General features: G+C 44.2%; 1 protein-coding gene across 1 annotated transcript in view; it reads right to left on the bottom strand.

The window, feature by feature from the left end:
• CEP104 (centrosomal protein 104) overlaps positions 1–25,899 on the bottom strand; it is an 89,366-nt gene that overhangs the window by 44,134 nt on the left and 19,333 nt on the right. The window contains exons 7-13 of the mRNA XM_075279833.1: positions 24,118–24,286; positions 21,616–21,771; positions 17,135–17,392; positions 14,928–15,131; positions 14,645–14,812; positions 7,616–7,789; positions 568–744 (exon numbers count right to left, since the gene is read on the bottom strand). Coding sequence (XP_075135934.1) covers positions 568–744; positions 7,616–7,789; positions 14,645–14,812; positions 14,928–15,131; positions 17,135–17,392; positions 21,616–21,771; positions 24,118–24,286 — 1,306 coding nt within the window. The remainder of the gene's footprint in view (positions 1–567; positions 745–7,615; positions 7,790–14,644; positions 14,813–14,927; positions 15,132–17,134; positions 17,393–21,615; positions 21,772–24,117; positions 24,287–25,899) is intronic.

The following is a 25,899-nucleotide window of genomic DNA, read 5'->3' as shown; positions in this document are numbered from 1 at the left end:
GAAGCAGTCGCTTTTTTGTGTGCCTTGTGTTGCAAAATTTTTGCTATATTTTATGGGTAATATTTTTGTGGCATTCACCTCACAGTTGCAGTTATACCAAAGTATATTTTTTTGTTAAATTTTAAAAAATATAATTTAGGAAAAAAAACAAAGAACCCCCAAAACACACAACTTCTTTGCAACACCATATGCAATGATTGACATAAACAGAGCATGAGGGACCCCACTGACTATAAAGAGGTACGTTGGGTGGCATTTTTTTTTTTTTTTTTAACTGAGGCTTAGAGCATTTGTCTGGTGATTTCTGACAGATTACCCAGAAACCCATTCACTTTGTCACTTTGCAGGTACTGTAAAACACAGGAATTTTTGCTGCGGCGGAAAGGCGACGAATCGCCTCCGGTTTATAGAAGATATCAAAGAAGTGTAGCCTGATATTATTATAGAGACAAAACCCTTATATAGGTGTATATATATATTTAAAAAAAAAAAAAAGAAATCCTTAAGGGGTTATGGAAAACGTACATTGCGTTCCAAGGCATTTAGTGCATCCCTGCCGACATTTACCTTCATGACATTGTCAACTGTGAATCCAGAAGTGTCGGTTCCCATTTCCTTCAGTAGGATTTCCACAAGCTCCACTTGGCTTAGAGCCAGTCTTGAGGGTAGCGTTCCCTTCAATGGTTGAACCAAATGACCTGGAATGATCTGCAGGGGCTTTACTTCCTTGAATAGTGCCATCTCCTGCAAGACGAATATATATATATTAATATGGAATATAAATTATAAGTGAGTACGCCCCCGCAATGTATTGAGTTCATCAAAAACTTATACAGGCTTTTGTATATACAGAGCCATGAAAAACAGTAAAGCTGCTGAAGTTGATTTTCCAGGACACAAATCATAACTTCCTGGCTTCTGATACTATTATAGCAACCAGAAAAATATTCCTCCAGCGGTAATGGGACCAATATGCAGCCGACCACTGAGGACCGCGTCACATCTGGAAGACGAGCATCCGCTCCTTAAAATGTTGGAGGAAAAGCCCTGGAGAATTTGTGAAGATAAATACAGAATGAGCAGCAATGTACATTAAAGGGGTCCTCCAGTTGGGATATAATAATAATATTAACCCTCCTTTCTGGGTCAGACTGGAGAGTAGTTATAAACGTGTCTTTCACTCTGGAGGACCGGTCATGTCCTTCATTGTACAGGCAATCCATTGATTTAAATAGTCAGTGTGTAATGCTTCATTTCCCCTGTGGTGGTGCTGTAGGAAAACTGTACGCTTACTGGCAAAAACTACATGGGTTGTCGAGAGGGTAAACATTTTTGCCAAAATGCTCAGAGTGGGTTAAAATAAAATAAATTCACTTAACCACCTGCTGCTCATGTTCCAGCAGCTCCCGGGTCCCTGCCTGCCGCTACCTCTTGGTACCTTCTCGAACCGCAGGAAATCACTGCTCGGCCAAGTACTTGCTGAGGCGTGTCACTGCCGTGCCCAGCGATCACTACCTGTGTCAAAAAGCACCAGGAAGTAGAGACATGTGGTACCCAAGGAACGGGAGCCCACGACGAACTTTTTTGTCATCGCCATGGAAACTGATGTCATGTTGATAGGATATTGCTAGTATAACCTATCAGCAAGCTGTATGTAGCCAAAGCCTCCTTTCTCTCCTCCCACTTTCTCAAACTCAACATGCAGAAGAATGAGTTCATCATCTTCGCCCCACTCTGTACGGTCCCTCTACCTCACCCATCTATCAAAGTTAATTGAACCACGCTTACCCCTGTCTCATGGGTCCGTTGCCTTACGATAATCTTGGACTCTGACCTATCCTTGAAGTCACACATCCAAACTCTCAACACCTCCTGTCGCCTCCAACTCAAGAACATCCATCGAGTACGTTCCTTTCTCACCCTTGAAACTACAAAAATACTAATACACGTCCTCATAATCTCCAGCTTAGATTACTGGAACACCCTTCTCCGTGGCCTCTCAGTGAATACTCTTGAAGTCCACCTTAAACTTTGCTGCTCGCTTAATACACCTCTCCCCCCTGCTCTTCATCGGCCGCTCCCCTCTGCCAAACCCTTCACTGGTTACCTGTTAACCAGAGAATAGAGTTCAAGTTACTAACACTGACATACAAAGCCATCCACAACCTGGCCCCTCCATATATCTCTGACCTAATCTCCCGCTACCTGCCCACACGTAACCTCAGATCCTCCAATGACCTCCTACTCCGCTCTGCCCTCATCCGCTCCTCAGACAACCGTCTCCAAGATTTCTCCTGTGCATCCCCCATACTCTGGAACTCCTTACCACGACACATAAGACTGATCCCCACAATCACAGGCTTCAAGAAGGCCCTGAAGACTCACCTATTCAGGAAGGCCTACAACCTCCAATAACACTACTGTCACCACACCACCATCTGAACAGTCTCCCCTCACCTTCTGTCTCTACCCCTCTTCCCTCATAGACTAAGTCCTTGTGGGCAGGGCCCTCTACCCCACTGGGCCAGACGGTCACTGTTAGTATTATATTGATTTTGTATATTTTGTGTACGTATGTAAACCCCCAAATGTAGTACACCATAGCATTAATATAGTAATGTACAGCACCATGGAATTAATATAATAATATACAACCCCATGGCATTAATATAATAATGTACAGCACCAGGGAATTAATAGTGCTATACAATAATCACAAATAATACTACTACTAATAATAATGATGGTGTTAGCAGTTGCAGAGTCACACAAGTCTTCCTATTGGTGGCATGTCCAATACCAGCAATGTCTATGATGAGACAACACCTTAAAATACACTTTTGCAGTCCATATGGCAGTGTGATCTGCTATCTGCTGCCACTACTTCATGTGAACGTTTCCTCGCAGTGTTGGCATTGTGGCGCTGTAACACGAACTAAACCAATTAGGAAATAGACTTTGAACTTAAGATTAAACGTCTTGCTTAAAGACTTTGCTAGATTTTCTTCTGCGCCTATTCACATCAGTATGTCACGTCTGACCAGCACAAAAGTGCGTCTGTAATGACTTTCAAGTCTACGATTACGAATCCCTTGAGCCGGAGCCAAAATCTGCCCATGAAATAATCATGTACCACCGGGGAGATGAGCGAGGGGGCTATGGCTTTCACAAGAAGGCTGTTAACTCTGTAGACACGTCTACTTCGAGAGGAAACGTGTGTTTTATTTTCCAGGCTGGGAGCGCGCGGTGGTAAATAACGGCACAAGTCCCTAAAGGCAGGGAGTTAATACAGAGTGTTACTGTTTCCCTGGCTGAGAGGAGCTGGAATATAGCAGAGTCCATTAGGCTTGGGGAGAACAAGACATTTATTGTTCACACTACACACTCAAGGGATTTGGATTTTTTTTTTACTATTGATATTTACATTGTGGCTTTCATCAAGTATTATTATATGCGCTTATCTATCAATGCAGATCCATTATACAATCTCCTGTCGGAGAGTATTTAGAAGGCTCATAACCATTTTACTTTACAAAAAGAAACCCCCTTCTGTAGCTTTCTATTCAGCTACAGCACTTTCACATTGGTGAGCAGTTACGGCATAATAATGCACATGTATACGCCATCCGCAGTAAGATCAGAGCAGGACGTTTGCTTTTATTTAGCGGACGCAAGGTTCACACCTGAATCGGGATTCTGTTTGGGGACCCCACCAAACGGAAAACTAATCCGCTTAAAAAAAGAGGTTACACGGACCCCACAGACTAGTGATTCTCAACCTGTGGGTCATCTGAGCGATGCTTTCACAGGGGTCGCCTAAGATTACTGGAAAACACATATTTCCAATGGTTTTAGGAACCGGGACACCATTCCTCTCAGAGCCAGTGTTGGGGGGGGGGGGTAAGTGGGGGCAAACTTTGCAGTTGCCCAGGGCCCCCGTCCCCAAAGGGGCCCCCGGGATCGGAAGCATTAGGCTTTTAGCATGATGCTCCCGATCCGAAGAGCTGCACATCTGTATCGGTGGACGTTGTGGTGTAGATGGCGTGATGACGTCACTGCATTGTGCTACCTGTGCCACTACTACAGGGAGAATCTCCGGGAGCGCCGCTCATCAAGGGAGAGGGCGGGTTCACAACTGCGCCCGGTCTCCACTTTCAGATTTCCGTCTTGTGCCCGAGAAACTGGACAGGAGACGGTAATCGGCAGTCACTTTTCATTTGAATGGGTTTGCAAAGTGTCCCCCCGTGAGCGTCTTCTGGTCTCCGTGGCGAAACAGTTTTCTTTAACCGGACACAAAGTCAGACATGCAGGACGGTTTTGCCACGGAGACCACAAAACGCTCACGGGCGAACACTGATTGCCGGGTTTCTGTCTCCTATCGGCAGAAGACGGAAACGTGAAAGCGTAGACCAGGCGCAGATGTGAACCCGCCCAGAGCAGTAAAAGATTTATTGTTTTCTGGTAAGCGAAAGGGATTGCCTGCTAAGGGGGCAAACTATTATTTATAGGGGGCCTAATATTTATAGAGAGGGTAATTATTAAATATAAGAGGGCTAGTATTTAGAATGGAGAAATTATTATACATAAGGGGCACTATTAGAAGAGATAAATTATTATATATAAGGGGGGCTATTAAATATAAGTGGGCTATTATAAAGGGGAACAATAATAAATAAGGGGGAGACATATGAAGGGGCTAGATTTATAATAGAGGAACTGTTTTACATAAAGGAGCGTTATTATAAGAGAAGAATTATTATATAGAAAAAGGAGAACTATTATAAGGTTGGACCATTTACATGGTCAGGCAGAGCCGATTGCGAATGCCTGCGGCCACAAGAAAAATGGCCGCTTATACAGTAAGCTGTGTAAGCGGCCATTTTCATGTGGTCTGTGGGCATGCGCAGTTGGCTCTGCCCGAGGCCTAGAAGATTGAAACCAAGGACGGAAGAAAACACAGGGTGAGGGTGTTTCAGAAGAAGATTGTGACGGAGCTGGAGAGTTCTCTCACAGCATTGGGGACTGCCCCCAGTGCAGTTTGAGCGCTTGGGACCACCCCCAGTGCTGCAAGAGAGCTGATTTGCATACAGACGAAAACCGGGATTTCTACTGAACGGTGGGGCAGAGAAGACATCTAAAGGTAGAAGAATACGTGTTAGTGACAAAAAATGTCATTTTAATGACAGGATCTCTTTAACAACTCTCTGAGTTTGTAAGTCCATGTACCATTTGATGACACCAGCATTGCCGCCCAGAGCTGCTGTTTAGAGGAATACTGACAGCCACTCTTATAGGTCTTCCTTTTGAGGATGTCGACAGGTTCTCAATAGGATTGAGGGCTGGAGAGGATGGCAGCTAAGCTATGATTTTACCTCCTTTTACGCCCATAGCAGCCAAGGAGTCTATGTTTTCTTTTCTGCATCATGGCATGGCGTGTAGCCTTGCATGAAAAAGATTTCATTCAAAAGGCACTTTTTCTTTTATACCATGCTACATATCATTTACAGTTCATTTTGACACATTAGGAACCCTAAAAGGGGCCCATCAGCTCACTTCCCAATAATCCAGGCCAAAACATCACTCCTCCACCTCCTTGCCAACACTGAAGTCTAGTAGGTATAGGTTGGCCTTTCACCAGCCATCCAGAACTCCATCGGTCAGGACCATGCAGTGTAACAGGCATTTATTGGTGACTGAAACGGTTTAGTCTTCATGAATTTCTGCGCAAACTGCAAACATTTCTCTTTGTGAATTTTGGTTAGTGATGGCTGAACTACAGATTTATGACAATTGCCAGCCTGTGGAGGATCTTGTAAAGAGCTTTGTAACACTTTGAAGCTGCCGGTGTCCCCAGACATATCTGCTGCCCATCAGTGGCCAAAACTTTCCTTAGGCCAGGGCCTCATGTAGTAACGCATTGATTTTGCCGCGGTAGAAGCGCTGCGATTTACAGCACCTGCACAGTGGATGGGATTCTGGCTAATCCACACATTGCAAATAAATATCCACAGCGGAAAAACTACAATTTAAAAAACTGTCCTGTTTTTTGTAAATCACAGCATGTCAATTATACTTACGGAAACGCCGGTGGTTTCTGAATAGGTATAATTGAAAATACTCTCTTTTGGCACTTACATTTGATGTGTGCACCTGGTGTGAATACTCGTTTGCCTATGTAGTGGATAGAAATGGCTAAACAGAATACAACCAATCATCTCCTAAAGCAGGAGTCCCTGACCAACGGTCCGTGGACCAGGACCGGACTGTTGGGGGTTTCTTGCCGGTCCGTAGGGTGGCAGGCTGGCCTCAATAGATGCAGCTTCCAGCACAGCACATTATGTGGGGAGTGATGGGGTGGATCGGCGATCAGGCCACAGTGTCGTGGCTCCTGTGGGGACCTGGTCTACAGCAATGTACACCGAGGTCCTGCCAGCAACCCCCGGTCTACAGCGCTGTTTGGTGTGTAGCACTGCCAATTAGTAGAGATGAGCGAGTACTGTTCGGATCAGCTGATCCGAACAGCACGCTCGCATAGAAATGAATGGACGTAGCCGGCACGTGGGGGGTTAAGCGGCCGGCCGCCGTCAAAGCGGAAGTACCAGGTGCATCCATTCATTTCAATGGAGCGTGCTGTTCGGATCGGCTGATCCAAACAGTACTCGCTCATCTCTACTAATTAGTAGTGCTGTACACTGCTGCTACCCTACTTGTAGAATTTGATCAGACAGGAGCAGGGACAAGATCATGTGTCCAGCCCTCTTCCCCCTCCTGATAGCTGTATGTCCTGTGAGTTGGAGGAGCTCTGGATTCTAGTTAGTAGGTAGCTAGATATGTAATGTCAACTGTCCTACCCATGTGACATCTCTATCTGTGTTGAAGCCCAGCAGCCAATTTGCTGATTAAAAAAGTGAAGGAAAAAAAGCAAATACAGGTAAAACAAGCCCGGTGCTCCTAATCATTCTGAACCTAAGGCGAGTTAAGTCACATTCACATTATAAAGTTCATAATTAAATGATAAGCATGCACTAAAATCCAACCCCCTCCATAACCCTGCCCCCATATGCCCAAAGCCCCGCCCCTTCACCACCCCACCCTGTCGTGGAAAAATGGTCTTGCTTGAAGCTGGTCTCTGTTGCAAAAAAGGTTGGACCATAGTCCTAAAGAACGACTTAACACTATGTACCCCCCCATAAATGCTTCTTCACTTTCGGTTTGGTCTTCTCTGGAATCGGTATGGATGCCATAAAAAAACAGAATAGATCCAGCAAACCATGTGGCACAGTTTTTATAGAGACTGGTCTACAGTTGAACTTTGACGGCATATCCTTCCATTATCTCACTGATGCCTCTTCAGAGACTGCCAGTCACGGCCACTATACAAATGATGGCGCTGTGCTTGGTAGTAGTGAAGAGGCCGCAGCTAATCGAGATCATAGTCCTTACAGCTTTGGCATGTGGCCTTAACCTCCACACAGAATGTATATGATAGAAGTCACAAATACGAGTGTGCACCTACATGGTAGAATATTATTTCCCATCCACTACAGAGCTCAGTTTGCAATCACATAGATTTGGTCAGACATATTCAGATTAGTTAGGTTTGTTCTTCCAATACCTGAATGAAGTTGGACGCCATCACCCTGTATCTATTGGCAGTATCGCCTGTTCTGGACAGCAGGTCTGGCAGCGTTTTCTCCACGCAGTGTGCAGTTTCCCCTTTGCCCAGTTTATGTTTGGGAATATAATGGGTGATAATCATTTTCAGCAGTCTGAGCGAGGCCTGGAAAACCTGATGGAAAGAATAAAACACGCTCAGTGCATGACAATACAAGGCCGTAGAATACGTTTCTGTGACATGAGACGAAATCTTTCTGCAGCAGGTTGCAGGCCTGCATTTTCCTGAAGAAGACTTGAAGGGTTTTCTGAAAATTGCTGACCCTTGTAATTTATTGTCTGACTCGTGGTGATCCCTGAGCAGAGATCAAAGACATTTTTATGTAAAGACGTGTGAGTTTATAGTGATCATATGGATGTCACATTCGGCCATTCACTCTCTGTACAGAAGCGTGAATATAAACATCCATATGCACCAGTCCTGTGAGCCACGATGGAGAGTGCAGCTCCATGACATCTTACGGATCAGGAATAAACATTGAACTAGGTTATCAACTGTGCCCAATCTGTAAGCGCATCTCAAATTATAGAACAAATTTTCATGAGTGAATGCGAAATTTTTTAATATAGCTTATTAAAGAAAAATTATGTATTATCCCTTGATCACTGGGATGACTTCTAAAATAGAAGTCTATGGAGAGGGGAGGACGAGGCTGCAAGAAAACAAATATACTACAGCTAGCTACAAGGTTCTACTACACTGAGCAAGTAAAATAGCTATTTTGACTAAGGATCAAAAGTCCACCTAATGCTCTAACACTGCAAAGCATTAAATTATTTACTAGCCCAGAAGACTCCCCCCTTCATAGGCTTCTGTGTGCGAGTCTGGACACACATATACAGATAAGAGTGTAAGTGAAGGAGAAAGCAGCCTAATACATGAAGAAGGAAACAGAGTTGTGTATATGAATAGCAGCTGTCACTTCCTACATGGCGATCCTGACCCCTCTATGCTATTTTCTTTATAGCTTAAAGAGGTGGTCCTATTATGTTCCACGGGACAGGGGAGAAGTGTCTGATCACTGGAGGCTCCGATCACCAGGAAGACTGAGGGCCTAAAGTTCACCAAAGCACTCCTTGTGAATGGAGCGACAAGTGCACTTGTGTGACTGGTGCCCCATGTACTTCTATGAGGCTGAGGGAGCTGCCTGAGATTACAGTAGCCACTGTCTAGATACTGCTCTAAAGTGACGTACCATTATATATACACCGCTTAGCACGTCTACTGCTTGTGAAGATCACATCTTGTCTAATAAAATGGATTCTTAATTTTCAAGCTACAACAGTGTGTACAGTATATTCCATCTACTGTTATGTTGGGCTGAGGAACCCCATCATGGACACTACTAACACAGCACTGACACTAGCAGAGTTTACTCTCCAGTCAGGTCATCACTATCAGATAATGGGTGTCTGACACCAGAACCCAAACTGATCAGCAGTTCCATGCAGCCTCCTTCAATGAAATGTATACAAAAGGATGGATCTTAAAAGCAGACGTGTCCATCCAACGTATAGCAGTCTCTTTACCTAAATAGCAGCAGAGCTGCAGGAATGAAGCCTTCTACTTCAGGCTAAGTGCTGATAATTGGGGGTCAGACTACCACCGATCTGATACTGGTGATCTATTCTGAAAATAGGTCAATACTATCAAAAATTACCCCCTTGTCCCAAAAATCCATTAAAACCTATGTTTACTGAAATGAGCTGCCCTTTCAGCTCAGTTTTGCCCAGTGTTCCTTTAATGGCATACTAGTGTTGCGGCGTTTAATCACAGTGTATAGACATTCAGCTATATGAACCCAGTCACAAGTCGTAGCAGTAGAAATAGGCTTAACTGTACCTTGTTACATTCAGACATGCCAGGAAGAGGCGCCAGTTCTGGAAGCGACGCTAAACATAATGCCCTGAATTACTGTGGTAGTTTAAGTGATGTAACCCAGGGGAACTGGGAAGAATTCAACAAATCATCACATCCAAGTGTCTAAATAATAGTTTCCACATAAAGAAGTGAACAGGAACCATCAACTCTTTAACGTTGTGTTTCCAGAATGACACAAGGTTGAAAGACGGGTGGCCTTGCCATTCCGAACCCCTAGATCTATTCTCTAGCATCACAAGCCCAACAGATAAGGGGGTAGGGGCAGAACATTGAAGAGTAGGGACCACAAGGTAGGCAGATGGGCCATAGGATGGGTATGTAGCCATTAGTGGCAAAATAAGGGCTTTTCTGCAACGGTCAGCAGGATGTACAACATATAGGATATTGCAATCCGAAATTTCTAGAGTTTTTAAAATAGAGGGGTGTCTCCCCGGGAGCAATGAGGAAGCAAGGTAAATTACAGTGAGTAACAGTAAGTTATTTGATCAGTTTCAGATTGTATATAGTCCACAACCTGGAAAACTTTACAAATTCTTACAATTATGTCACACAGTTGAAAGCCATGCCCCATTGGTCTGAAGAAGCGTTATTATACATATATACACAGCAGCTGACTGCTCACCTTCAGAAATGCCCCATGGTCCTGGGAACTGGATGTGGAGCCTATAATCAGAGAAGGTCCTGGAGAAGGTCCAGGAAGAAGGTGCCTACACTTAACCATATAAAGATCAGAGAACACTTTTTGCTAATTTGGAGTCTTCCAACCGCTTGTTCACATTGCAGTCCTGGCAGCAGTGATCAGAGTGACTTAACCCCTCAGATGCTGTGGTCAGATGTAACCGCAGCACCTAAGGGATTCTGTTAATTACATCCAGCAACAACTGCGGGACCAATTTGGTTGCTTAGCCCTCTAAAGGGTCCCAAGGCCTGCTGTAGCAATTGAAGTAGGCCAGTGGTCAGTCTCAATAGTAATACAAGGATTTTACCAGAGACTGCAATACAGTAGTATTACAGTCTATAATACAAGCAACGTAACGATTGCAGATTCAAGCCTAACAAAAAAAAAAAAACAAACAAACACTATAGCAGGAAAGAAAAAAAAAAATGCAAAAAAGCAAGTGTATAATGCAATCGTTTTAATGGTTAATGCCAGAGTCGGGTTCAAGTGATTTTGCACCTAGAAATGCAACTTTTTTTTATCTATCATTTGCAATATTTTCGAAGCATAAGTAATGTGACTTTTTACTAGGTGAAATTGTTTAATTTGACCCATTTCCCTGCAGCATGCAGGCAGACGAAAAAGCCATTTGTGCAGGACTTTTTCGTCCATTGATTTCAGACAGACATGTCAATAGTCTACAACGGAGATCAGTATTTCTCCAATTTATCAGGCAAAGTACCCTCTAGTGAGAAAACATCCAATCTGAGTATCCCCCCAAAGAAGCTACACTAGTGAAATATTATGTGGTGGCCGCTGGCTGAAGAAGGCTAGATCTTACTGAGCAGATGATTTGCAGCTCTACATGGTATGAAGATATAGTAAGCAAAAAAATCAGCGCTAAATTTTGTTATTAAAAGGTAGAATGCTCTTTATGGAGCTGAAAAGGGTCAGCTCATCCTCTTTCTGGTGTATATTAAGTGGGAGCACTTCCCAAAGGCAGCTGTTACCAATTAAGATATCATCTCTACTAACCGGCGCTGGCTCCCTCCGAGGGTGGTTTATTTTCCGCTAGCTCGTACATTACTCATATAACCATTGTCACGGTCCTGCATACAGAACTTAAGTCCAAAAAAGAGCAGGAAATGACAAATACAGGGTATCTTAGAAGCCTTTGTCTAATCCAGAGGGTATGACAAGGCTTGGGAGTCTCTAAAGAGACGCTGAGGGCTGTGGATCCAGTCAGGCAGCACTTCCAATGGCTTCACTATGGCAGCCACATGAAAACACAATGCCCAGATTCACAATTTATTATTTTAATTAGTCATTCGGACTCATTAAAGCCTCTTTGGCAGCACTGGCATGGAAAATAGAACTGTGGCTTTTCCAAGCATAAGTGAAGGATATACACATATTACCGCAAGTCTTATTTACTGCTCAAGGTCCGATATTCTTATGTTTCACATATCATACGGAGTATTTTCTCCCACGAGCACAAATTCTATTGGAGGAGACTGTGGTGGATGAGTGGCGCACATGTATATCAGTACATGGGGGCTTCTGGATCTACCATTAGAAAAATATTCAGGGGTACTTCTTTAATTTGATATACCAGGACACCCACTAACTCAGTAATGCCATGGAGGAGTTCTCAAGCCCTGCTATCTAGAAATCTGGTGACAAAAATAGGGTTTTGAGATCAGTAGATAATACAGTCAATGGGGTCCCTCAGGATCAATTTGTTTCATTTCAGAGACCCATTGCTGTCCGTTTTTCTGGTCATGCCACAGACAAGAACGGACTAGTCAGAGCAGATGTAAATCTAGGGGTAAGCCTGTGGATCTAATGTATGTCAGTTTTATTTATTAAAAAAAAAATTACTCATTTAACAAAAATTGCTGCAATGTAACTCCAGTGGGGTAAGGGGAGGGGGATGGCATCGAAACTGGAATAACATCTCAAGATCAAAATATCAGATGGTCTGATCTCTGAGCTTGGGTGTAACTAACAGTTGGGACGTAAGAATACCAATCCCGGGTAAGAAAGCACACCCCACATCCTAACAATGGCCCCCCATGGCTGCCACTGCAGTACTCCTATTAGGACCTATCAAAAGAATCAAGAAAATGAGTTGGTAAATGATATATGCCTTAAAAAATGGTGCCATTGCCAGGGCTGCCACCCCAGCAGGTGTTCAACTTCTTGGTTTCTTTGAGGCCTTCGTAGATATGGCGAGGGCATAAGGTCCCCTTTTTGTTGTATTTTGTTTTTCTTTTGCAAAAGTTCAATAAAAATTGATTACACCTAAAAACCTGATCATTAAGGGGACGTTCACACTACCGTCAGTGTCCAACAGGCAGTGTCCGCTCCTAGTGTCTGTTCAAAATCTGGCACGGACATTAGGAGCGGACACTAGCTGTGTCCGTGACATTTTTCATTCATTTAAATGGCGATCGGGTGCGTTCTTTTGCACTCCGTGCCTGTCCTTAACTGTCCATTTGTAAAGATGTCCGACTTTTCAAGCGGACAGCAAAACCCGACATGTAGGTTTTTTCTGTCCGCTTGAAAAGTCGGACATCTTTACAAACGGACAGCTAAGGACAGGCACGGAGTGCAAAAGAACGCACCCGATCGCCATTTAAATGAATGACAGTTGTCACGGACACAGCTAGTGTCCGCTCCTAATGTCCGTGCCAGATTTTGAACGGACACCAGGAGCGGACACTGACGGTAGTGTGAACGCCCCCAAGGAGTAAACCACTGACGCTTTTATTATGTGCTCGCCATTTTCTTTACAGTTTAGGGCGGGTTCACACTTGCGCCCAGTCTCTGCTTTCAGGTTTCCGTCTACTGCCCGAGAAACTGGACAAGAGACGGAAACCGGCAGTCACTTGAATGTGCAGTCATTTGAATGGGTTTGCAAAGTGTTCACCTGTGAGTGTTTTGCAGTCTCAACGGCAAAACCGGAAAGTCGGATATGCAGGACTTTGTGTCTGGTTAAAAAAAAAAAAAAAAAATAAATGGTTTCGCCGCGGAGACCACAAAACGCTCAAGGGTGGACAGTGACTGCTGGGTTTCCATCTTCAGAAGACAGAAACCCACAAAGGGGAGACCGGGCGCAGATGTGAACCCGCCCTGTGGTAAAATACTTGGAAAAGATCCAGTTAGAACAAGATGGCCAAATCACATGGCTTATGGGGGCACAATACTGCAGGAAAGCAAGTGCAGCAGTGTCGCTTTATGGCACTTTGTTGCTGACAGCTTGGTCTTATGAACACTCTTCACAGATATTCTACAGAATCATAATGTGGCCCACAATATAATATATAGGACATATACTGAACACAGCAAAACTGGGATAAATAAAGTTGGATCATGCTTCTTAGCATTACACCGGTACCCTCATTGCTTCTACAGGGTGGCACTGCCCGTGTCCATGTGTTCAGGGTTCTAGCATGCGGCAATGTCACATCTAAACACCCAGCCTGAATCTAGAATTTATTTCAGCTATTAGCAAACTGCTTATACATCAGTTTCTGAACAGTCCCAGATCTATCTGCTCCTCCTGAGCCAAGAGCTGCTGGAATATGAGAATTCCAGTGGCTGCCCACTCGCTCTGACTACAGGCTGCTGGCAGCGCCGTACACCATCTTGTAGTCACCTAATTGCCCTCTGATTAAACAATGACGTATAGACCACACGTATAATCCTCATCTCTGCAGCTGGCAAACACGAGCCGAGGCTGGAGATAGTGCTGAAATGATGTATGTTAAAATATGGATAGTAAAAATTCATCTATTACATTACTTGTAAGAAATCCGTGTTAGCTTTATTTAGTTTTCGTTGCGCGTATCAAAAACCATCTTGGCAGGGGGATATTATTTTCATTTCCATTTTAGGCTTCTGACGACCCTTCTATTCCCAAAAACAAGCCATGTGTGGTTGATGGCATTTAACCTGACAACCACAATCCCTTAGAAAATACCTTCTGAGCATGTGACACATCTGACAGAGTAACCATAGAGCTGTGCAAACACAGAGCCCCAGTGTAACCTACTACTGGGTGACTGGACTAGGCATAGCATGGCGACTGCCCCGCCACATCTGTTTACCAAGGTCTTTTGAAAAGTGGTTTTGGCGACACTCCAGGGTTAAATAATCCCTTCTAATAGAGGTACTAGCAAGCAAACAAAGGGAAATGCAGCAGTGTGGATCTGGCTCTCTTAATGCATGCTTCCAAATACCCAGACAAAATTATAGCGAGTAAACAAGGCGTATCTGTGCAAGCATGGCCGTAACCAGGGCAATTCTGAAATATCCAAAGAACTAGAAGAAAATGAAGGTCATGAGTTAAGATGAGTTAAGATACGACCCTGGAGACATGAATGCCCCTTCAGGTACATCAGCCATATACATTTTGCATTACTTACGGAAGACACTTTGTCTTTGATCGCTCTTCGAATAAGGAACACTGCTGCCCTCAACATATTCTTTAACTCGTCTTTAGAGGTTGTTGTAGGCACGTCCGACAGCTTCTTATACACTGCAACTAAGGCATCTTCTCTATATGACCAAGTCTTGGAATAAGCTCCTGCAACCTAAGAATTAACAAGAATATATCATTTTTTTACAATACAGGCGACTTCCATGCTTCACTTGCTCATCAATAGGTATTTTTCCACATTTGTAGAAGTCCTTTACAGACTTCCTTACCAAAGCTTCACCAAAGACTTCAATGGCGAATCCGGCCTCTCTCAATGCTTTCTCAGTCAGGGGTTCTGGCTCCCCAGTGATCCTGCTCCTGGCGGTATCCCCAACAAAATCGTCATTGACCTCTGGCTCCAGGTAAGTAAATGCATCATCTTTCTGCTTCCGCTGAGCTGGGAGAGGTCGCTCATCATATGGTAAAGCATCAACCTTACAATAAAAACAGAAGTTTATACTGAAATCCACAACAATTTCTTATTTCTTTACGTATAAAATATTTGCCAAAGCTGTAAAAGAATTGTTCCAGCTGTGAAAAACTTGGAGATCATGTTCAATAGTGCTCATAGACATGATGGGGTCAATAGATGGGGTCAGTAGATGAGATCAGGTAAATATCTTTGTACACTGGTGATAATAGGCCGAATAAGCGTATGTAGGAAAGCTTGGTTTACAGATATAACTAAGGGTGCCAGCGATCAGATGACAAACAAGCCATTTGTTGGCCGTTTACATCTTATAGACAGAAAATGCAAGGCTACTGGCAGCACATCACCCTATGGAAATCAGGACAGGTCACTGGTAGAAGATTGATAGGGGATGACACCAGGCCCCCGGACCGATCACCCGTAGAGAGCTGTTTCGGGCACCTGTCCAGTACACAATATGGGGCCAGAAACAGAAAGCTGTGTCCTTTCTCTTGCAGCCTTCATTACAGCTCAGGTACCATTGAAGTCAGTGAGAGAGGAGCTGCGATGAAGGCACTGGGTCACCATACAGTGGACAGAGCTATCCGTTTACAGGACAGATGCCAGGTCTATGTAGCTGAACAGTCCTTGCACTTAGTATCTGTATATTCATAGATAGCGGCTGGTGAGGGCTCATACAACTTCAGTTATATAACCTTTTCTATTAAGGTGGCCAGACCTTTGTAGCAAACAAGCCCTCTGACCACTTGTGTCCCCCTACCTCCTCATAGAGTGCAAGTTCTTACGAGCTGGGCCCTCACTCCTATTGTTTGATATGTTTATTTCTTTGTAATATCTAAGGCCTCATTCACATCTGCATTCGTTTTCCATCCAGGACCCCCCCTCCCCCCGCGAACAGAATACTGAACGCAACTGCAAGCGGGGTGCAGTGAAAGCACACGGACCCCTTAGATTATAATGGGGTACATGTGCTTGCTGCCAGATCTCCGTAGGGGTCATGCGGACAGGAAAGTAGTTCACAATCTACTTTCCTGTCCACATGATTCATGCAGAGATCTGGCGGCAAGCACATGAACCCCATTATAGTCTATAGGGTCCGTGTGCTTTCACTGCACACCACTTGCAGTTGCGTTTGGTATTCCATTCGGGGGGGTCCCCATGCGGAATACAAACGCAGATGTGAACAAAGGGTTATATTGTCTGTTCATGTGTCCTCTGAATTGTAAAGTGCTACGGAATATGTTTTTGTTCTTTTCCGCAGCGTTTTTTGGGGCTTTAGCCTTAAGCAGTTTTTGCTGGCATTTATTCTTTTTATATTTATAACATGTATTTTTTGTTTCTGTCAAGTCCTATAACAAATTTGATAAGAAAGATGCCAGAAAAAAAAAAAAAAAAAGTCATAACCAGAGCATAAGGCAGACACCAAAAAATGCCACAAAAGCACAATGCGGATGCCATTTTCGTCACAAGTGATGCCAGGTTTCTGGAATGAGTTATAATGGATCCTAACCACCTGCATCTATCGTGGCCTTTATTAAGACTGTCATACAAAATACCAGTCTTAATCTGTCACATTGTATAGAATGGCTTTTATGCTTCACTCCAGACTTTGCTGAAACATCTAGCAACAGCATTGTGGCAACAGCACTAAGTGTGAATCCAGCCCTAGAATGAGGGCCAATGATCAGGCCTCTGATGCAGTTTTTGGAGACAAAACCAAGAGTGGATTTAAAAATAAGAATGATCTGCCTTATAGTTTTTTGCATTGTATGATCTTCTATTGGTTTTAGCTTCAAAAACTCCAGTCAGAAAATCTGACCATATGTTCTTACCCTTAAATCCATGTCCCTGATGGTAAAGCAGAGGTGCCCAGATAGCCAAGTCCTGCTGAACACATCACAAATGTATCACTTTAAACTTATTCCAGTGCTATCAAGTGACAACTTCCCAAGTAACCCTGTAGCAACAAAACACAGACGACAACATATTAACTATAGAGCCACTTACATTCACACCCGGAAGAGTTGTGGCTGTTGTAGGAGCTGGAGGAGGAGGAGGAGAAGGAGAACGATGTTGTGGGATTGGTTTAGGAGAGGCTGCTTTTGGTAGTTTTTCTGGTACCACTTGCCGCTCTTTCTTATTCTTCTTTTCTGTACTTCTCTCCTTGTCTGGCTGTGGAGAGGCGGCTGCTTTTTGCTGCTTTTGAGGCTGGGGGCTGGTTGAACGCTCCAGAGTATCCAGAGATGCCTCAGGAGCTCGACGTATCTGATCATAATAAGAAAAAGGACACCCAGAAAGTTAGAGAATTCATAAAATAAAACATTAGATTAAGAAGCGATTGTGCTCACATTTCATTAAAGGGATTCTACCATTAAAGGGGCTCTATCAGCAAAATCATGCTGATCGAGCCCCACATATGCGTGACTAGCCTCGTAAATGTTATATTAAACTACCCCCCAGTTTTAAAATAAAACCCTAAAAAAGAATGTGATCTACTTACGCATCGTGCACGCTGGGCGGGCATTCAGGGTGCGCCGTCTTCTTCATCCACGCCTCCTCTTCCTGCGATGTCCTCGGGTCCTGTCTTCCTCCGGCGCTCGCGAACTGACATTGATAAAAAAAAAAAAAAAAATGGCCTGGGCGCATGCGCAGTAGCATGCGGCTTCCACTACGGCTACTGCGCATGCGCCCAGGCCATTTTTTTTTAATCAATGTCAGTTAGCGAGCGCCGGAGGAGGACGGGACCCGAAGACATCGGAGGAAGAGGAGGCGTGGATGAAGAAGAAGACACCCCTGAATGCCCGCCCACAGTGCACGTTCCGTAAGTAGATCATTCTTATTTAGGTTTTGCTGATAGAGCCCCTTTAAAAACTTTTTTTTCTCCCTAACACGTCGGAATAGCTTTAAGAAAGGCTCTTTCGTCTCCTACCTTTAGATGTCTTCTCCGCTCCCGTTCGGTTAAAATCCCAGTTTCTGCCAGTATACAAATGAGTTTTCTTGCAGCACTGGGGGAGTCCCCAATGCTGCGAGAGAACTCTCCAGCGCCGCCTCCATCTTCTTCAGGAACGGAGTCTTGACGCGTCTTCTTCCGGGGGTTGGCTTCAAACTTCTAGGCCTTGGGCAAAGCCGTCTGCGCATGCCCGCCGGCCACAAGAAAATGGCCGCTTACAAGAAGATGGAGGCAGCACTGGAGAGTTCTCTCACAGCACTGGGTACACCCCCAGTGCTGTTTGAGCGCTGGGGCCCGCCCCAGTGCTGCGAGAGAACTCACTTGCATACCAGCGGAAACGGGATTTTAACCGAACGGCGAAGCGGAGAAGACATCTAAAGGTAGGAGAAGAATAGCCTTTCTTAAGGCTATTCTGATGTGTTAGGGAAAAAAAATGTTTTTAATGGTAGAATCCCTTTAAATGTTCAGACCTCAACAATTACATGTGAGTGTGTTACTTAGTCTAAGTCCGCTCAGGGTCCCCCATCATGGAGAGAAGGGCTGTTCTCCTGAATATTAGACTCTAAGTCAGACTATTAGGAGCGTGTCTGACAACAAGGATGTTGACCGTTTCAAAAAGCAACCAGCAGAATAGTGAGTGCAGCTCTGGAGTATAATACAGGATGTAACTCAGGATCAGTACAGGATAAGTAATGTAATGTACGTACACAATGACTGCTCCAGCAGAATAGTGAGTGCAGCTCTGGAGTATAATACAGGATGTAACTCAGGATAAGTACAGCATAAGTAATGTAATGAATGTACACAATGACTGTACCAGCAGAATACTGAGTACAGCTCTGGAGTATTATAGACATTATAGCGCTTACATAGCACATCAGACACCGAAACTACCTGCGCTTGTTGGAAAAGGTGGAGGCTAGAGAGAAAATTCCAACTGCAATAAAATCAGTAAAGCGGCGCCTATGCTAAGAACTAGAATCGGAGGAGGTCTTCTTAATCATAGTCAAAGACAAATACGCTTAAAGTTTACATCACCCATCTGGATAAAAACAGGACAGAGTAAATAAGTCAGATCAATATGACTGAAGTTATAGGTTGACATAAACTGCTAAGCATCTAGTGACCAGGTGTGATTGTGTTTATTCATTTATCCCCTCGTTTTAAGAATAGAAAACTGGATGAACATCTTTAGACAAGACCCTTGAGAGGTGCTTTTCTCCTTGTAAAAACATTCTCACAAAATAGAAAAGTCAGTAACTAAGCTTTCCAACATTTGCTTTTCTGGCAATATTTGTGTAACCAATAAGTTATTAACAAATTTTGGCTCCTTTCTGTCAAATCCTGTATTTCCTTATTCTGCCTAGTGGCCCACAGACACCTAATATTGTTCTCCAGAAGCCTCCAGACACCTCATAGTGCTCCCCAAACACCTCATAGCGCTCCCCCCAAACACCTCATAGTGCTCCCCAGACACCTCATAGCGCTCTCCCCAGACACCTCATAGTGCACTCCCCAGACACCTCAGAGCACGCTCCCCAGACACCTCAGAGCACGCTCCCCAAACACCTCATAGCACTCTCCCCAAACACCTCATAGCGCTCCCCAGACACCTTATAGCGCTCCCCAGACACCTCATTGCGCTCTCCAGACACCTCATAGTGCTGCCCAGACACCTCATAGCGCTCCCCAGACACCTCATAGCACTCTTCCCAAACACCTCATAGCGCTCCCCAGACACCTCATAGCACTCTTCCCAAACACCTCATAGCGCTCCCCAGACACCTCATAGCACTCTTCCCAAACACCTCATAGCGCTCCCCAGACACCTCATAATGCTCCCCAGTAGCCCGCAGAAGAGTAACAAATGCTTCCCAGTGACCTCAGGTAAGCAGTATTCGTTTAAATTAGGTTTTACAATACATCAGCCAGACAGCCCACTAGTTACCAAACCCCATAACTTACAGGGACCAAAGAGGCAAAAGCTTTCTACAGGCTCCTGACCATGGTCTTACAGCAATAACAATTTCTGGGATTTCCAGTTCTGCCTCCAATTGTCAAAGATTTTATCTTCTTGTCCTTCCTCTCCTGTCATTAAAAAGCTATTAGGAATTAAAGGGAAATCGCTCCATTATGAGAAACTTTATCCCGGTTAAGAAGGGGGAGGATAATTCCCAGGAATGTCCCATCACACGAGGACGGATCAAACTATTTGTTACATACAGACGAAAACTAGGATCAATGAGCTATACACAATAGTGCTGTGATACTATGCCTAACAATATTAAAGGGGTTGTCCAGGATAAACTAAGAATTAACCACTAAACTAACCCCCCTCCTCCCGCCTAACTTCCAATTTACTTCAATTTATTAAAAAAAAATAAAATAAAATAAAAAAAAAAAAAAAAAAAAAATCAGTATTACCCATATTCCTGGGGTGGCCATGTTCAATTTCACCAGCTCCAAAATGGAACATCACCATTTCTACCCTCCATCCTCATCAATACTTACCAGCCTTCCTGTGCTCAGATACAGCTTCTTCCCTCTTCCTCTCTGCTAGTAGGGGGCAGAATAGCTTAGCTAGGGGCGGGGAAGGATCTTGTAGTGGGCGAAATAGCTTAGCTAGGGAGACTGGGAGAGGGTGGGAGGAGCTAGTAATGGGCGGGATAGGTTAACTAGGGAGACTTGGGGTGGGGCTAGTAGTGGGCGGGATAGCTTAGCTAGTGAGAGCGGGAGGGGCTAGAAGTGAGTGGGATAGCTTAGCTAGGGAGATGGGGTGGTGGAACAGAGTGAGAGGGGGCGGGGGCTCTGTGAGAGGGAACTAGTGTGGAAGGTCAACAGGAAGCTGAACATCAGAAAGTTACACCAAGTAAACAAATGCAGAGGATGCAGCAGCAACCAGAGACACCCAGAAATCACTGCAAACACTGCTAAAGGTATATGGGTGTACTTATTAACCCATTACTAGCACTAAACAGACCTTTCTTAATATAAAAGAAAAAAAACCCCTTAAAGAATGACCTACTACTTCCCACATAACTCCTTGACTTGGTCTAGCTGTAATTCTGAGATACAATCCATTCAGAAATTTCTATTTAAAGTTCATTCCTTCTGAAAGCTGAGCGACAACCAATATGGTTGGCATTACAGCTCCCATGTGTGATATCACTCAGCTTTTTTATACTCCTGAAAGGTAAATATATATACTTATTAGGTAATGTATCAGAGTATAGCGAGGAAGATCTGTCATTCGGGCATTTGTAAAATCCCAATAGAAATCTCAGGGGCAGCCATACTGGTTATTGCCGTTCATCACGCACACTCGGCTATCTTTGTCAGACCTGTACACTTTGAATGGAGTGACCAGACGCATGCTGGGTTACCGCTTCATTCAAATGGTGAATAAGGAAACCTATATACATCATTCATAATAAAACAGATATCTCTGAACAGGCTGACTGACAGGGGACACCCCGTAAAGTCGTCAGTTCAGAAAGTTACATGATAAACAAAGGAAGGATTAAAACCTGCCACCTACCAGGGCAATGTCTAATAGGTCATGCAGCTCTAACTGCTGGTACACTTTCTGGCGATATTCTTCCATCTGTTCTTTCTTCTGTTTGGCTAAATCATAGTCTTCCTTCTCCACAGCACAGCGTTTCTCCACTTCATACCGTCCAAGACGTTCCCCAACCTAAGAGAAAGAAGAGGCATCATTTACACATGAAGGTAACTCGCCTTTCATGTCCTCGGGCACATGCGGTTTTATATATCGCTAGAAAGCCGACAGTGCACTGAATTCAGCTCACTTTCTAGCGGTATATTAAATCGCATGTGCCCGAGGACATGAAAGGTCCCCATTAAGATGGAGGAGCCATGCTTGTACCAGATCATCTCAATCTTTAGAGATTCCAGGCACTGAGTTAGGACTTGATCATATACATTGCGCTGTGATTCCAAATATAACTGTTAAAGGAAATGTCCATGTGTTTGTAGAGATTCCGTGTATTGCAAGTCAAAACTTGGAAAACAGCAATTAAATCGCTTATTGATTTGTCTATAGGGCCTCTAGGCAGAAACAAGAACTTCCATGGTGACAGACAACAAACCCTTGTAGACAAATCCTGCAGTCACACCACCATTCATCAAGACTCTAGGTTCACTCTAGCATTCGGATCTCTGTCGTTCGGGTGCACATGGAGACCCAAAAGACGGTGACCATGTGCGCTTAAAAAGTGGTCGCCTGCGGAAATCCGCGAACACCATAGTCTATAATGATGTCTGATGACTTTCTGCTGGTTTTATACTGAAAGCGGAGAAGAGAAAGATCCTCCTTGCAGGTCCTCTCTCTGATTTTAAGTGGAACCTGCAGTGGAGTCTTGTACGGAAACTCCAATCCAGTGAATGTAGCCTGATCCAAAATCTTACCAACATGCTAAATATATATGTTATTGAAAAAACAGTGGATGTGTATATGGCAGTGTTACAGCAGGATCAGAATACACAGGTTATATTTGTTTTCTATAACCAAAATCACACAAAGGTCTGCACAGGAGCTGTGTACACATTACGGTAGATTTTTTTTTTTTTTTACTTTTAAGACTATAGGTAATTTGGACCTTCCTTTTACCATTCATTCAGATATCTGTTACTTGAGGATGCCATTTCTGAACCCTTGTTGCTGGGCTTTACTATCAAGTGGTCACCGTTCTTTCACAAGGCCTAGAGAGGTCTTTTCTTGTGTTAATTAAATAATATTGATGGACTAAAGAATAATTAACCAAGCGATATGTATCCTCGTTCCAGCTGAAGCTATTGGCACTGACCTCTGCTTCAGCGCTGGGATATGTTTAGAGCTAGTTCACACGGGGCAAAATGGTCAGGATTTTGACGAAGAATCCACATCAAAATCCTGCCGCCTCCCATTGAAATCAATGGGAGTCGGTCGTTTCCTTTATCCGTGAGCAGGTTGCTCCCGCTCGGTGAAAAAAGAAGCGAGCTGCCCTTTCTTCAGGTGGATTCTGTGGCTGATTCAACCGCGGCGTCCGCCTCGCGACACCACTCTCCAGACTAGGCCCATTCATTTGGGCCTAATGCGGAGCAGAATGCCGTGACGGGATGTCAGCGCACAGAATGTGTTCACGCGGAACCCCATGTGAACTAGCCCTTACATGGCTGTACACAAAGATCACTGTGACAGCCAATGACTGACTTCTGTGGTATGCAGAGCCTGTCTGCTGAGGCCAGTGATTGGCTGCAGAAGTAATCTCTGCATAGGTGCCGATTTTGGTATAAAATCGCTGGAAACCAGGGTGGAAACCCAGCAGACACCATTATAGTTGATCTATAGTTTCTGCATGTAACTGCTTTTTAAGTGGACAGGGTTTCAGTCTTTCGGGTCCCCATGGATCCTGCTGACCTGAAGGACAGAAACCTGAACGATAGTGTGAACCAGGAGTAAGATAGCTGTCAATTAGGCTGATCCAAACATGAATAGTTCAGGATTTTCCTAAAATATGCATGTCTGGATAATTTAAGGGAAATCGAAGGCTGCCAGACCCCTCTGACACTGCTTAGGTATCAGGCTGCCTTCATAGCAAGGTTGACAGCCCCTGAAAACTTTGCCTTTGCTTAGTGTAGCAAAGACTGAATCAGCACCGCAGTCACCGACAATACAGACCACTTGGGGCTTGGCCAATGGACGGCAGAACAATAACAATGCAACGTGCGGTTTAACTGTGAATCATTTCGTTTTTACAATGCTGGAATACATTTGTGTTTTATTAGACGTTACATGTCTAGTGAGTTCTTGGCTTATAAAATTTGGGATGCACTGGTCTACATCTCAAGTCATATTAAAGTGAGCAAATCCTTGAAAACAAAATGCTAACTATTCTTGTAAAGAAGAAGGAATCCATAGTTCTACACGCTAATCTACTGAAGACATCTCTTATCTCTGCCTTGGCCTGAGATATTAGATGATATCCGGACATTTCGGCTATATTATATGACTCCGGACCGCTATATACACAACCCCCACCTTCTGCAGATCAGCAATAGCTTGCTTGAGCTTCTTGGCGTAGTCGTAATGTTCATGGTGGACGGCCTCCTGCTTTTTCTCATCCAACTTACGAATTATTTGTGCCACTTCTGGATCCTGGTACATATCAAAGGCCAAGTCATCAAGAGGTGAAATGGCGTCAGGTTTCCTGCCAAGCAAGACAATTAGGCTTATAGCAGCGGCATGGTACAGAACTAAATCAGTGGAAAAGCTGACTCCTGCCATGAAAATGATCCAGCCAGAAAAATATGTTATTTGTGTGAAATGTACCCATGTCTTAAAGGAGTTTTTCCAATACTGTAACTTATCTTATCCCCTATTCTCTGCCTGATTGGTGGGTTGTTGGTCTGCTGGGACTCCACTGATGATGGAGAGGGGGTCTAGGGTATAACACCAACAACCAGAAAACAAAATGCTATAAAATGTCCAATATTTCACAGTAGCGTCTCGTCGCAGGGTTTGTAATATCTAACAATAAATACTCTATCTGTATAGTGATGGGCTCAACCCCATGTCTGAGCCGCCAACATGATATATCCTCAGCTACCTGCAATACATTTCATGAGGTTCCTCCATTCACCACTCAACCTGAATTGGTATTTCCAGACAGAAATCTCCCTAGGACTAGAAACAAGATCTATGCCATAGAGAAGGTCTGGCCCCACAACATACAGGAAAGCAGAAAATTCATTAAAATGAAAGCTATTGAGGATTTCTTCTGGAGAATATTTGGTTTCAGCTCTGGATTAGTCTCATCACATTTGGAAGTCTTAGATTTCTGGTAACGGGTCTTCTCCATAGTCTGGCCAGATATTCTTTAGATCACTGCAGCCAATAGACATTTTGGAGAACACTTATTTTGCCTTGCACACCGGTTTTGATGGCTTGAAAAAGTTACAGTTTACGGAGCAAGTTAGAGTTTCATACAAGAAACAGCAACTTCTTTTTTTTCTCTGTTACATCACCTTTCCCACTTTCATGAAGTTATTGGGGGGGGGGGGGGGGGGGGGCACTTTGGACGGGTCGCTGGCCCCATCAGGTGTATGATTAATTACACCAGCTAATTGGCGTACATGATGTGTAATGTTGGTTATGACGTCGTGAAGATTTCAGTGCAGGTGCACGGCCCCACTGCAGGATATATGGGGGCCATAACTGAACTATTACGGCATCTACACAGTCCAGTCATATTAATGTGACCACCGCCAACTTTTGATGTCAACGTTAAATAACCAATCACAGAAGTCACGTGTCATCAGCCATCTGGGTGCACTCATCATTGTGGAAGGCACGATGGATCAGCACAAGTATGCATCTATCCTTGCAGACCATGTTCACCCCTACATGTGAATTGTTTTTCCTCAGGATGATGGCATTTACCAGCAGGACAATGCGACGTGTCATAAAGCTCGCAGTGTACGTGCGTGGTTTGAGGAGCACCAGGATGAGTTTACTGTACTCCCTTGGCCAGCAAATTCCCTGGACTTCAGCCCAATCGAGAATCTGTGGGACCACCTCGATTGGGTTGTTCACGTCATGGATGCTCAACCACGTAACCTAGCGCAGCTGGCCACGACACTGGAGTCGGCATGGCTCAACATCCCAGTGAACATCATCACAACATCCCCTCTCTTCCTGCACGTCTTGCCGCGGTCCGCTCTGCCAAAGGTGGTTATTCTGGATTTTGACAGGTGGTCACATTAATGCGACTGGACTGTGTATATGGTTCAAGATGAAATCTACAAGCCACTGACTGTAGGG

Source organism: Leptodactylus fuscus, chromosome 6 (genome assembly GCF_031893055.1).
Source record: "Leptodactylus fuscus isolate aLepFus1 chromosome 6, aLepFus1.hap2, whole genome shotgun sequence".
NCBI classification, from domain to species: domain Eukaryota; kingdom Metazoa; phylum Chordata; class Amphibia; order Anura; family Leptodactylidae; genus Leptodactylus; species Leptodactylus fuscus.
Note: the sequence above shows the minus strand (reverse complement) of the source record. Positions and strands in the feature narration are given on the sequence as shown.